Genomic DNA, 14,505 nt, shown 5'->3' on the forward strand with positions numbered 1-14,505 from the left:
TCACATACCAGACTAAAACTCTGAAAAATAAAGCAAAAATAAACTATACTAATAATGCCGACAAAAATACCAGTTACTTCCATTCAGTTGCGAAAATCCGATCATTCCGACAAGCTATTCTTAAATTTCAATCATCCGAAGGAGAACTCCTCACCTCGCAAGAAGATATTACTAGTAGGATCACGAATGAACTTGCTAAAAGATTTAAAAATGATATACTTCAATCTCCTTCGAGTCAGGACCTAAGGGTAATTCCTCGATTAATCACAGACTTGGATAATGATCTTTTAATAAAGAGTCATACCAATGAAGAAATCAAGAAAGCAGTGTTTGAACAACCGCTAGACAAGACCCCGGGCCCGGATGGTTTTCCTATCGACTTCTACAAAAATTTCTGGAATATTATTCGACCCTCCCTTACTGAGGCAATCAAAGCTTTCTTTCACTCCAAGCGTATGCATTCCCATTGGAACCATGCTTCCATTGCCTTAATCCCAAAAAACGAGACGCCTATAAGTATTGATCATTATCGTCCAATCAGTCTCTGCAATTCATCATATAAAATTTTGTCTAAACTACTTCTCAACAGACTTAAACCCCTGATGCCCAAACTCATTTCTAAATTTCAAAGTGCCTTTGTAGAAGGGCGGTTAATTCATGACAATATCCTTGCTGCTCATGAGATTTTTCATTCTTTCCATAACAACAACTCTAAAACTACGAAATGGATGGCCATCAAAATTGATATGGAAAAAGCGTATGACAAATTAGACTGGAATTTCCTCCTATCCGTACTTCGAGCCTTTGGATTCTCTCAAGACTGGATCACTATAATCGAACAACTTATTACAACCTCCAAACTGTCAGTCCTTATCAATAATCAACATGGAAGAGAATTTTCCCCTCGTGTGGAATTAGACAAGGTGAGCCGATTGCTCCATTTCTCTTTATCCTTGCCATGGAATTCTTTGCTCGTTCACTCCAACAAGTTGCCCATTCTCCTGAAAGGCAAGTGGGTATCAAACTTTCTAAAAATGGCAATGTCATCCCGCTCCTCAGCTTTGCAGATGATACCATCATATTCGCTGACGGAAATATTAAGAATATAAACTACATCAATTCTTTCCTCCAGAGTTTTTCTAAAATCAGTGGTCTCAAGATCAACTTCAACAAAAGCTCCATCCAATTTTCGAAAAACGTTTCAAAACAGTTGGTGGAAAACTTAGCTAGTATCATGAACATCCCGATAACTACGAAGCTAGAAATACCTTGGAATCCCCATCGTTAATGGGAGAATCTGTAAACAAACTTTTGAATCATACAAGAATAATTTGAAACAACAATTATCAAGATGGAAGGCCAATGCCCTCTCTCAGGTTGGTCGTGCTGTCCTGATCAAATCTAACCTCTCGGCTAAGATGAATCATGTAATGCAATGTTTCCTTCTCCAAAAAGGATTATGTGAAGAATTTGATGATATCCACAAAAGATTCTTCTGGAATAACTATGATAGGAACTTTCACCCCCTCATTGGATGGGACAAAATCTGCAAACCAAAAAACGAAGGAGGCCTTGGTATCCGCCTATCCTTTGAACACAATAAAGCTCTCCAGATGAAACTCCTTATGGCGCGCCATCATTAATGAAAAATATATTAAGAATAACCGCCTATATGATATGCAGAAATCCCACAAGTACTTTTGGCAATTTAATAGACTTCTTTCTATTAAAACAGAATTTTTCAATAATATCTTGTGGTCCGTTGGTGATGGCTCTCGTATCTCCTTCTGGCATGACCATTGGATTCCAAACACCAACTTAATTGATCACATCAACCCCAATCTGGCCAATATTAAAGTTGATCATTTTATTTCCAATACCAGACAATGGAACACCAACTCGCTACGACAAATTCTTCCTGTAGAAATAGTATCCTGCATAGAACAAATTTACATCCCTCGCACTCCTGTCCCAGACACCCCTATTTGGTTTCCAAGTCACTCCGACAACTTTTCATCTAAATTAGCTTTTGATTCCCTGAGCGCGAGATTTAACCGTTCTTTTGATGATAAGATCTGGGAGCTAGACATCCCTCCGAGAATCAAACTTTTCTTATGGAAAGCGTGCTCAGATAACCTTCCCACGACGGGACGAATAAATCGCTACTACCACAAAGTTAATGACACTTGCCAGCTTTGCAATCAACTCAATGAGAGTACCACTCATTTGTTCTTTCAATGCAATTTCACCATAACAACGTTCTCGATCTTAGCGGAGCGTTTCGGATACTCTTTCAACTTCCCAAATGATCAAGATTTTTTACAATCATTCTACATTTTTCAGAATTCAAATCAGAACCATAAACTTGCATTCTTCCTGTGGTGGAACATTTGGTACATTTGGAATTGCTTTGTGTTCCGCAAGGAAATGTATAAATTTCCTGAATCTCACGAAAAAGTTATTGCTAGAGCGCTATCCCAACTCTCTATGTGGAAACCTAACTACAGAAAAAAGAGATCATTCGGGAGTCCTTCTGCTGCTTCCTCGCCCTTTCCTAGGCGTCGAACCCCAGCTCGGTCTCAAGGGTGGTCGCCTCCCCACGATGATTGGATCAAGATCAATTTCGACGGCGCCGTAGACTCTTCCGAGAATTTTGTTGGCTACATCATTAGAAACTCCACTGGAAAAATTATCAATGCTTATCAAAACTCTGTCAATGTTTCTTCTCCACTCCAGGCGAAAGCCCTCGCCGCTTTGGCTGGTGTTAGGGCGGCCCTTGCCTTGGGATTTTGGAAAGTCGTCATTGAAGGTGACAACGCAACTGTCATTCACTCTATTCGTAAAACTTGGAAGGTGCCATGGGACATTGCTAACATTGTCAAAGACATAGATGAGCTCTTAAATAGTTTCCCGTCTTACAAGACCTCGCTCATCAAAAGAGAAGCCAATGCTGCGGCTGACTTCATCACTAAAAGTTCCTGGACTGATGAAGATGTAGATTTCATTATTGACATGCTGAACAATAGGTTCGGAAATTCTAGAGTTCTAGACTTACAACTGACCCAGAGAAGGGTGCTGGACTTTGTAAAGATCATCCGCTCTGATGATTTAGGAATTCAGGTTTAAGAATTCCTTTGTATCGCTTGTTAAAATAAATAAATAAATAATGTGCATATATATGCCTTCAGCATCATACACGCTTGTACTCAATGATGTGTACATAGATATCAGATATGTATTTTTATCTCTTATGTTATGCCCAATTACATAAACAAGTGACGATTTGCACAAATTAACTTGCACGTAAAAACCAGCTAATATGAGATATATTTGACGTTTGAAATTCATTCTTATTTATCTTTATATAATAAATAAGTGACTTTCAACACTCATATGTTATATTAATCTTGATAACTCAATTAACTAATATTTCAACCATGAATTTATGTAGTATTCACTTGTCTCCATTCATAATGTCCCTTTAAGATAACTAATGTTTAAATTCATTAATAATAAATCATGATATAATTGTACTCCTTCCGTCCCCAATTGTTCTTCCTAGTTTTTTTTGCGACACTCTTCATCAGTTAAGAGAATCTTGCTAATATCTCCCAATATGTAAGTAAAAACATAGTCATGAGTGATCTTGTTTGATTCGTCTTAATAAATTCTTTAAGAATATAAAATTTTAAGATTTTTGGATTAATATATTTAGAGATATATACGAGGAAAAAAACACATCGGCAAATGTGAAAAAGGAAACATGAAGCAGAAAAAGGGACAGAGAGAGTAATAGAATTATACTAGTATACATACAAAATCAAATTATAGTATATCCTATAATAAAACTAGAAGCCTCGTCGTTTATACCCAAAATTTCTACATATTCGCATTCTTTTCAAGAAGCGAATCCAATCATGTTAATAATCAAATATTTAAAAAACTAAGAAATTAAAGCCTTGTTTGACAAGGAATATTTATTACTAGAGACTTATTTTTAAACAAATATTTTTACTCTTTTTTCAATAAAATCTTTATAAGTTATAATTTTTTTATAATATTCTCCAAAACAAATAATTTAACTCATTGTTTTTTGTTTTTTTGAAAGGAAAGTTCATCTCATATTGGTTATTGCTTTACAAGAATATGATAAGACCGTATGCCCCAATAATAGAACCCTTTCCACATGGGAAATGAATTATACTAATCCAGCCAAACCCCAAACCTCATGATATTTCATCACACAAAAACCAAATCAAGAAACGCCCACTAGTGGGTCCCACGTCCCGTTTCTTCCAAAGTGGGGCCCACCACCCCTCCGCCCGTATATTTGCATCTTCTACATTCTCCCCCCTTCTTCTTCTTACCCTCCTACCAAGTCTCTTTGATCAAACCAGACCCCATTGATTTCTCTCCCAACTATTACTTGCCCGATTCTCAAAGTAAGTTCCACAATCTCGATCAGTTCCCCTCCCTTTAATCTTAACCAATTATAGCTTCAAGACTTGTCAAACTCACCGATAATTACACCACCACTCTTCATTGTGTTTTCTTGACCAGAAATAAAAGAAGATGGGCTCATGTACTTCGTCTCAGAGGAAGAGCGATAAGAAGAAGCATAGGCCGTCCCTTGTGCATTCGGAAACCGATAAGCATTCTGAGATGGTGACGTCGGATTCCGTCAAGGAGAAGCCGGAGATTGTTGTCGGAGTCGTTGATCAACCAATTACCTACACTTCAAGAGTCTCTACCTTTAAATCTGTTTCCAGTTTTAGCAACTGTGGTACTTACTACCTATGTTCTTGATTCTGTTACATGATCGATCGTTTCAGTGGATTGCGATTCTTAGGGTTTAGTTCTAGTTTTGATTCATGGTGATGTCTAGTATGTGGTCATTGAAGCAATCATTTGACTGTTAGAGCTATACAACTTTACCGTGTCTCTTGGAAATTAAAAGTTGACTGTTTGAAATCACTACAGGAAATTTGCAAAAAGAGTAAAATTAATCAGGAAGTTTCAATATATCGGTTATTAAATGTTATCCAAATTGCTAGGTTTTCATATATTCCGTTCTATGTACTTAAGGATGTCTTATGGCTGTCAATCTATGGACGCTTCATAAATGAGTTATGGTAGCTGGATTTAATACGGTTTAGGTTGATGAAGAGTATAATATCAGCATCATCTTTGGACCACATTGCACTCTAGGTCCTTCAAAATCAGCTATAAGATCTCTCTGCAGTAAATGATCAGGGGACCTTGATTTTGATTTTCAAGACCATAACTAATGTATGAATCACAGCACATTAATCTGCCACACTTACCTTATTCAAGTACTGTGTCTGTTTAAGCTTAGTTGACCATTGGAGTGGAAATATGAGGTGACAAAAGAAGCATTGAGGGATAGATGAAATATCAGTTTGTCAATGAAATACGGTAGATTTCAGTTTGTTGCTCAGATGGGCAATTCACTCTTATGTTTACTAAATCTCTTTCTTCCATTTTGTGTTTGTGGACATTCTTTTTATGTTGATGCTCCTAAATCATTTCAGCTTTCAATCTGATCAATAAAACTCTCTTGACAAAAGAAATTATCCGACATGTTAATGCAGGAAGTAAAGAGGAGGAATTTTTTGAGACCCAAGGATGGCTAGAGTCTGATTGTGATGAATTCTACAGTGTCAATGGAGGTATGTATTCAGTGGATGACTAGAATTGATCATGATGAGTTATGCTATTTCCTGTGCTGATTTTGGTCCAAACTCCAAAGTTTCTGATATCAACCTATCAGGTTGAAAACTTGTTAGTACAGCACATGATTTGGAACTACCAAAATCTGTTTCAAGTTTACATATCACAACTTTTGATAAAGATCTGAAGTCATAATTTATAAACTCATTGCAGATTTTACGTCTTCGCTTGGAAGTACACCTTTATACAGAAGCATACAAGGAACTCCACTAAACAGAAGCCTCTCTTCCTCTCAAGTTAGCAGAGCTTTTCTGGAATCCAGATCTCCACCTTTTTATGCTGCCGGTAAATTCATTACTAATGCTTCATTCTATAATCATGAAGATTCAACCTCTAAAACTCTTTAATTCACTACACAGAATCCAACAGATCATCATGCGTGACCACACCGATCCACATGAGCGTCTCTGGAGCCGCTCCAACTCCAAGACAAGATTCAGTTGCTGTGGGGACCACAGAATCTCCTCCACCGGAGCAGATTAAGAAAAAGAGTAAGAAGCTGGGGGAATTGTTCAGGGAGAGTATCAGAGAGAGACGAGCAGAGGAATCTGAATCTGGCAATCCAGAATCTTATGTTACAGGAACTGAATCTGAGAACAAGGAGAAGCGTCTGAAGCAAGTTCAGCAGGGTTGCCTCCCACGTTTGCGTTCGGCCAGGTTCTTGAGGAACACTATAATGGCTCCTCAAGTTGCTGTAGATGCATAACAAAGATGTGATCAAAGCTCTGCAAAAAGTGTCTTATATCTATGTATAATTATGTGTCAACAACTGTAACTGGTGGATGCTAGTTTTGGTTTGTGTACATAGAAGATTCATCAATTAATATGGATGAATATGATAGGAAATAGAACTGTGTTGGGATAATAAAGAGAAGCAATAATACAATGAAGCTACAAATTTCCTTCTCAATTGTTGGAATTCATTGGCAACTTAAACAGTAATTAGACATCTCTAAGTTCTTATTAAGTCATACTTTATTCTGTGGTAGGCTACACCTACAGGCTACAGATAAGGGTGATGATTCTTAAACATTTTAATTTCTGCGACACTTTATGCGCCTAGATAAAAACCTGGTGGTGGAGAGAGAGAGCGCAAAAAGCAGCTTCCATGGCGAATTCTCAGAGCTCAGGGATGCTGTCGAGAGAGCAGCTGCTTTATCTCTTCGATCGATTCTCCTACCTTACTTCTCAGCCTGGTGCTCCTTTTTGTATTCTGTAATTTAAACCGTGTCCGTTCTATTGTTTCTGTATTTGAAACTCTGCAATCTTTGTGGTTTGATCAGATGTGAAGAAGCGGATTGTTGAAGCTGTGATGGATAAGCAGGCAAGCATTCCAATTTCATCCTTATTTCCCCCAAATCGCGGTTTTTAATACGTATTCTTATAGGGTTAGTTCAGTTTATCAAATTTAATTAGGGTTTTGGTGTTTGTTGTGGAGTTTTGTTGTGAATTTGAAGCGTGCTATATTGGCAGGAGGCTGTTGCTATAACAACTGCTATTCAAGAGGAGATATTTTTGGAGATGGGTGTTGGTTAGTAACAGTTCATCTATTGTTTTCATCCTCCATTGATCAATAAGAAACAAGCTTGAATACTGTTTCAATTGCGTGCTCTTCTCACTCTCCACTGTGTTTTCCAATCCAATTGCTTTACTTTGTTTTTGAGTGCTGATTCGATTCCTTTTTTGACAATCTACTATAATTGTGTACACAGTAGCTTGACTGTGACCTGTGAAATGTGATCTGTCACAGATCCTGGATTTGGAATTGGCTGTTTAGGGAAAGTGAATATGGTGTATGAGCATGATCGGGACCTCATGATCCGCTTTTATGGATTTGTTGCCAAGTAAGATGCTGAATTATAGTTCTGGCCTATCTCTTTTACTCGCAAAACATGCTTGTGGAAACATATATAAGTGTTTTTATTCCATTCGAATGGTGATGTTTACTCATGACATTAAAGCATTAAAAATGGGCGATTATTCGCCATGAGTGGTCTTGTAATAGTGCATATACAATCACAAATGACAGCTACCAAGAGAATTCATTGTGCATATTCCTTAATTATATTGCAGTGAAGAGATGGCTTGTGATGAAGCTGAACTCGGACCCGAGGAATTTGCTGAAAAAATGCAAAGTCAAAACCAGCTCCAACAACAGGTTAGGTTTCTCTCTCTCTCTTGGCAATTTCTTCTAACTTAATGTTGTAATGGAGCTTTTTCTGCAGCAACTGGACATGCTGAAACATATGCGAAAACTTCAGCCAAATGATCAGTCATTTATCCTTGAAAAGGTAATACTTTTGCTGAATATGCAGTTTGTTCTTCATGTTCATTGACATTGAATTGAATCACCCATTTCCCAGAAAAAGGATAATGATTCACTTGTATTACGCAGTTGCACGAGCAAATGCAAGAAGCGAACTTCGACAGCTGGGCATCAGTAATGTCATCAGGACAAATAGAGGAAGCAGTCAAGGGTAGATGATGATGATGTTATGTTCTGTTATTGTTTCTTGCATTATATGAATGAAACAGATAACATTATTGGCTAGTAATGAACTAGACAAACATGAACTCCAAATATTGATGCTGTACATAAAGTGATGTTCTCCATGACATGAATGGAAACATGGTTGATCAGCAGAAGTAGTCGCGGCCAGTATCCCTCTGGTGTTTGGTAGCTGGGGGAATAACAAAATGCCAAAGCCTATCAACAGCCTTAACCAAGTATTTTTTACAGAGAAACCTCTCAGCATAAACTCTCTCAACTCTTCTATTAACATCATGCAATACCACGTGGGTTGACCCTGCCTTCGTCCTTGACTTCGCCATCACCGCTGCTGTGAAAATGGCGCCCATCCTACCTGGCGCCTCCGCGAAGTACCCCTTTGGCCCGTCGATCATTATCACGTCCCATGTCTTGCTGTATACCTCGTCTGCTAAATCTCCTAGTACCAACCTACACCGTACATTTTACATCTCTTTCTCAATCATATAACTACAAATATTTCATCTAGGCAGATCAAAATCAACTCTTTATCTTTGAAACTGTAGACGAATTAAAATTGCCAAGATATTACTATTTCCAAGCATTTGCTATACCCTATTATAATCCTCGTCCTACTTTTTAATAGAAAGGATTTAGACCACCCTAGTTTATTTGTATAGTCCATGCAGTTTGATTGGTAATGACTTCAAATATCTTAACCTTTTTTTGCACATGTGCAAAGTAAAAAGAAAAATATGTGCTACAAAAAATGGAATTGTATGAACAATACATGTGAACTATAAAAATAGACTTAGATGACTTGTACTATGATAAACTGGCCTAGATTGGGTTTGCGGCATATACATGTTAGGTCATCATATAAGTTTATACGGTTCAATCCTAAAATTAATTGGTAATATTAAAGAATATATATAAAGAGCATATTGTGTCTCATTTCCGATGTGAGAGTTTATTCTCCAAATATAATAACTAGACGATGAGGGACGACTAAAACCTGGTCGAGGTCCAGAGGGATTCTTAGAACAGTGGGTATCGAGTAGGACATGGAATACAACTGATTCATTTTTTTGCTTCTAATCTATTTGATTACCAAACGATTCTTAGTATTAAGAACTGGATGAATAATTTCCAGCATAAAATCATTGTAAAATTAAGGATTCATGCTGTAAACATTATTAATTTACCTGCATTGAGTATTCCCTTGCAAATGAAGCTTAGGAGGCAAACAAGACGACTCAAACCGATAGCGATCCAACAAATTCTTAGCATCATAAAGCTTAGTCTTATAATGAACCGAGTGAACCCTAATACTCGGCGCTTTAGTAAGAACCGTCTGAACCCAACCCGGATCCTCCTCCAAGAAGAAAGTGACACCATTTGCATTAAAAGACGACCACATCAACGAATCATGTCCAAGCCCAAACACCAGAAAATTTCCCGAATGCGACAGTGACCGGAGAACGTCGAACGTCACCTGAATCTCCGGCCGTGACTGTTGCGGCATATCCTGCGTCGTAGCATAGTGTAGCACCGCTTGAAGTTGCACCGGAGTGGCCCCTACACCGCCGGACTCCGTGGATGAGTCAAGGTGGGGTTTGGCGTTGCAGAAGAAGGAGATTTGTGAGGTGGCGTTTAGGTTGATGAGGAAGATGATTATGGCGATGGTTATTGCGAGGAATAAGGCTGCTAGCCATGGCCGCTCTAAGGGTAGACGCTTGTGTTTTGTGATTAGGTTTTTGTGTGGTGTGATCATGGTTAATGGGATCTTGTTTTGAGGGAGATCGGTTTGGTGTTTGTTGTCTTTTTTTGGGTATTGTTTTCTGCATGTAATGGAAAAGGCCTGATTGAACGGATCAAAGGGTTGTTGATTACGATACACGTGTGTATATGCCTAGCAATGTGCTATGGGAATAACATTTTGGTGAACTGGATTGCTTTAGTAAAGTTTTTGTATAATTGGGGTGGTTATTACAATTTTGTAGAGAGTTTCGTCTCTTGTACGCATCACTTTTCCTTTGCCTAGGATTAGACTATGTTGCTTTGTTCATGTACAATTGAGGCTTGGATAAGAAGATGTGCGAGAGTCAAGCGCTTGGGAGACTGGCATCGAGGAGGGATTTGATAGGTAATGGAGTCAGGGATTGCCGCTTTCCTACACCCTTATGGCCCGTTTGTTTACATTAATAAGGGGGTATGGAAACAGATTAATGGCGTTTCCGCCAGAGGTAGGTGTTTGGAGTTCACATTAACACTTTTCCATTCCCTTAATGAATGGATTGATAGTGTTTCCTACTTTTCTCCGTATAAAATGATGAGGTAACTTCTCTGTTTCCCTCTTTTCCTTCGTTCTCTCTCCCTCCGCTCCAATACATCTATTTCCCCACCTTTTTCGGTCTCCTTCGAACCCACTCCATGAAACCACACCAAACCTCTCCTCCTACACCAGTCACCATTTTCACTTTCCCATACCTCCGATGCCGGATAGGATGCATCGAAGATGGCAATGCCCTTCTCGTAACTCCATCAATCAAAGTGAAGGAAGACGGCGCCGATAGTCGGTGGTGGATTGATTTGTCACTGGTGGAGAGATAGAGGATTGGCGGCAGCAAATCAAGCTTTATCTTGCAAAGAGAAAATATGAACCGATTGGAAAAACGAATGCGATTAGAACTGCACCAAAGTGACAAGAAATTGAGCTGATGGTAGATCTCAAGTGAAAGTGTAGAGCAATTGCCAAAAAGATGATAAGCATGCACAATTGCGCATCATTATTCATATAAAAACCGATTGCAACACTAGATGTAGTTAACATATCTAGCTTACAAAACCATTGAATCAAAATCTTTCTTTATGAGAAGAGCAACCAATGTGGTATAAATAAGAAATCTTGAAAGACGATGATCTTGAAGCTCAACCAATGAGCAATTTGTTTTCTTCCAAGAAAGAGTAAGTGGGCACCTCGAGATTAAAAGGAGCAGGCCCCTTTCGAATCCTACCGGAGATATCATAGTGAGAGCCATGGCAAGGGCAAAACCAGCCACCGAAATCACCCGCATTCGGTAATGGAATACATCCAAGATGAGTACAAACACCGATCACAACGAGCCACTCAGGGTTCTTGACCCTCTCACTGTCCTGCTGTGGGTCCCGCAGCGACCCCACTTCGACCGTGTTAGCAAGCTTGATGTCGTCCTCTGTACGGCGCCTGATGAAGACGGGCTTACCGCGCCACTTCACGGTTACTGTTGTACCGGGCTCGATGCTGGAGAGATCTACCTCGATTGAAGCGAGGGCGAGCACGTCTTTGCTTGCTGACATGCTTAGGACGAATTTCAGGACGAGGAGCCGGATCAGGGACGCGTATACGAACCTGCCACCTGTCAGGACGAAGTAGGCGAACGCCCGTTTCGAGGGGTCCCCCGCTGGGTAACGCTCGTGGTTGTAGCTCTCGTATACGATCTTCGAGCTCGGGTTTTTTATGGCGGCTACCGTTGCTGGAATGTCTCCATACTCACCCTTTCCAATCACTGATTCAGAACCAAAACCTACACAACACAATCAGATTCGAGGTCGACAACAAGGATATCAAATGGTGTTACTAAAAAACTGAAGATATTAGTAGATCTTACAGATCTTTTTAAGCACAACAAGCTTTCAATTCCAGATAAAATCATACAGTATACACTTGCTTAGATAGCTGAAGTACCTTCCCACTCATTGATGGCTCCAAGATTTACAAAAGTGGCAGTATTCTTAATGGAAGCAATGGGGTTGCTTGATTACAAGCAAATCTACAGTCTTTGTATTTCCATATACTGATATACATAGTCTTTGTATCCCCTTAACCATATTAGTTAACACATTACAAGCTGTACGTATTCTTAAACTCATTTTCAATAGTTGGTATGTGATACATTCCTTGATACAGACTGTTTAGCACAATTCCAAAGTCTAAATGAAGACGTTTTCTTCTAAACTTGATCAAACAACAGGCATTTCTTACATCTCCTGATCATTAACCAACCTTTCCTGATTAGTGATTACTAACCAAACAGCTCCACTACAACCAGTACATATTGGATAATCAACTTTTCAATTAATTGGTCCTCAGCACAATCAATGGACATAGCAAGCCAAACGATTCGAACATCAATAATGACTGTTACTAAACGAACTGAGTAAGGCAGGTGAAATTCCAGATTTGATCATCGCAACAAAATATAACAATTCAGAAAGGCCGTGAATATACCCCAGCACAAGTAGTCCAAAAGCATATCAAAAACACAAATCCCAGACAGAAACCCTAAAATTATAACCGAAGGAAAACACAGAAAAGCAGTAACCTCGGCGTGGAACGTGAAATTGGCCAGCAAAAGAAAAAGCATCACGACCGGAAGAGAATCTGGAGTCATCAAATGACGAATTAGCGCCGGCGACAGAGAAGGGTTTTTTGGATATGGCGGCGGCAGACCTCAAAGAAGAGGAGTAGGAGGTCAGAGAAGAGAGCCTCCTGGACGCGGCTCGAAGCATCGTATGAGCTCAAGGGAATCTGCAGTTCGATCCTAAATCTGTTGACTCCCTGAGTTTGGGTGGTGAGATGCGATGGCGAGGAGGAGGCGATGAATGCAGAGAAGATACCCGATTAAAATGTTCGTAATTTAGTAAAATTTCTTTCACATCCTTCTATTTTAAGAGAACTGCGCCGATTATCCGAACTTTTTTTATTCTCGTATACTACCCCTAGTGGTTTAATATGTACTACCTCCGTCCCATTATTTCGGTACTGTCTCTAAATCGGGTGTTTCTCTTTGTTTGTCCAAATTCAAAAAATATCCATGTATGTTCATAAAATTCTTATATTAATATCATTCATAAATTTAATAATTACTCTAAATATCCTTTACTTTATTTACATTTTTACTTTCTCATCAACCATCTACATCATCATTTCTACCAACACCTGTTTACTTTCCACCATTTTATCAAACCTTTATTTTTATTCAAAATCAAATATTCAAAATTACACTAATTAACTTAATAATTTTAAACTAAATCTTTATTTTAACCCTACAAACCCCTGATTAAAAGCCTAATTCGGATAAACTAAACTAAACCCAATCCTAACCCATTAACCTAATCTAACCCAACCTGTTTTGTCAGCCCAATATCCCCCGAGCCCAACCCAAGACTAGCTCACATATACACTTTCAACGCCACCTCTCTTAACCCTAACCGGCTCGCCTTTAACCCTAAACACTCTCTTCTCTTCTTCGCTCCTTCTCGTCACCGATTCAGTTTACCGACTTCTCTAGTTCTCTTTCATCGACGAACCCACTTCTGTGCCCTTTATCTCGTCGCTTTCATCGCCGATTCTCGTGTGTCCCCTCTCATTTCACCACCACTACTGGTCCCCTCAACTTTAACCCTTCATTCGCCTTCAAAAATGAGCGACGACTGGACCACCGACTCCAACGAGCCCCAACAAAAGCCTAAGTGTCCTGATTCCCCCGAAGTCACCTTTTGTCCTCTGGCACCGAAGCGTCGGTGTGTCAACGAACACACCGTCTCTAGCGACCGGTCTTAAGAGACTACGGTGGAGCAACCAATTCGAGAGCATATGGTGGAGGTAGAGCAACCACCGATGACTTCATGATGCGATCCTGGCTCGCAATCAGACAATACGAGGCAAAAGTGAGACGACCGCGACCTTGACGTCCTCCTTGGGCGAATACTTAGTATATAGTTATTACCTATTTTTATTATTAATAAGCATTATAACGTTTTCTGCATTTTCTAATATATCTCCTATTTGGGAGTGTGCTTCTCTTATGCTTAAGAGGGTCGGCCCATTAGTTAGAATAAGCCCAAGTCCACTAGGATTTTGAAAGGTTTTCTTTGGCTATATATAGCCTACTTGTATTTCTTTTACAATCACGTTGAATGCAAATTAGAAGTTAAGTCATCTCATCTTTTGCATCGGCGCCACTCCGGTCCGGGATCGCACCTCAACGAGCCAAACACTTTCTTGTTCTTTACTCAAACACGTTCTTATTTTGTTACTCAAATACAATCAAACACAATCGACGACCAGGTGAACGTGCTCGATCTAGATCCGCGCCCGAGACGAATCGACACCCCCATTCGATTTCGTATCACTTCACCTGCGAAGACGCCTAACACATCTCCTGCGAAGGTTCTGATGCCGTCCCTTTTTCATTCCCATGTTAAGCCAGCACCGCAGCTGA

The 14,505-nt window shown here is 39.4% G+C and overlaps 2 protein-coding genes across 2 annotated transcripts; both read right to left on the minus strand.

Moving 5' to 3' along the window:
* Positions 1–8,388: 8,388 nt before the first annotated feature.
* LOC141248770 (uncharacterized) lies at positions 8,389–10,632 on the minus strand. Its single transcript, XM_073669445.1, has 4 exons — positions 10,554–10,632; positions 10,313–10,419; positions 9,445–10,100; positions 8,389–8,710 (listed from the first exon to the last, which is right to left on the minus strand). The coding sequence occupies exons 1-4, from the start codon at positions 10,630–10,632 to the stop codon at positions 8,389–8,391; spliced, it is 1,164 nt and encodes a 387-aa protein (XP_073525546.1).
* Positions 10,633–11,170: 538 nt separating this feature from the next.
* LOC141248769 (uncharacterized) lies at positions 11,171–12,790 on the minus strand. Its single transcript, XM_073669444.1, has 2 exons — positions 12,604–12,790; positions 11,171–11,805 (listed from the first exon to the last, which is right to left on the minus strand). Exons 1-2 carry the CDS (start codon positions 12,788–12,790, stop codon positions 11,171–11,173), a joined length of 822 nt encoding a protein of 273 aa, XP_073525545.1.
* Between the last annotated feature and the right edge of the window lie 1,715 nt (positions 12,791–14,505).

This window comes from Phyllobates terribilis, unplaced genomic scaffold (assembly GCF_046119375.1).
Source record: "Phyllobates terribilis strain yellow unplaced genomic scaffold, ASM4611937v1 Scaffold_4057__1_contigs__length_65719, whole genome shotgun sequence".
In the NCBI taxonomy this organism is placed as follows: domain Eukaryota; kingdom Metazoa; phylum Chordata; class Amphibia; order Anura; family Dendrobatidae; genus Phyllobates; species Phyllobates terribilis.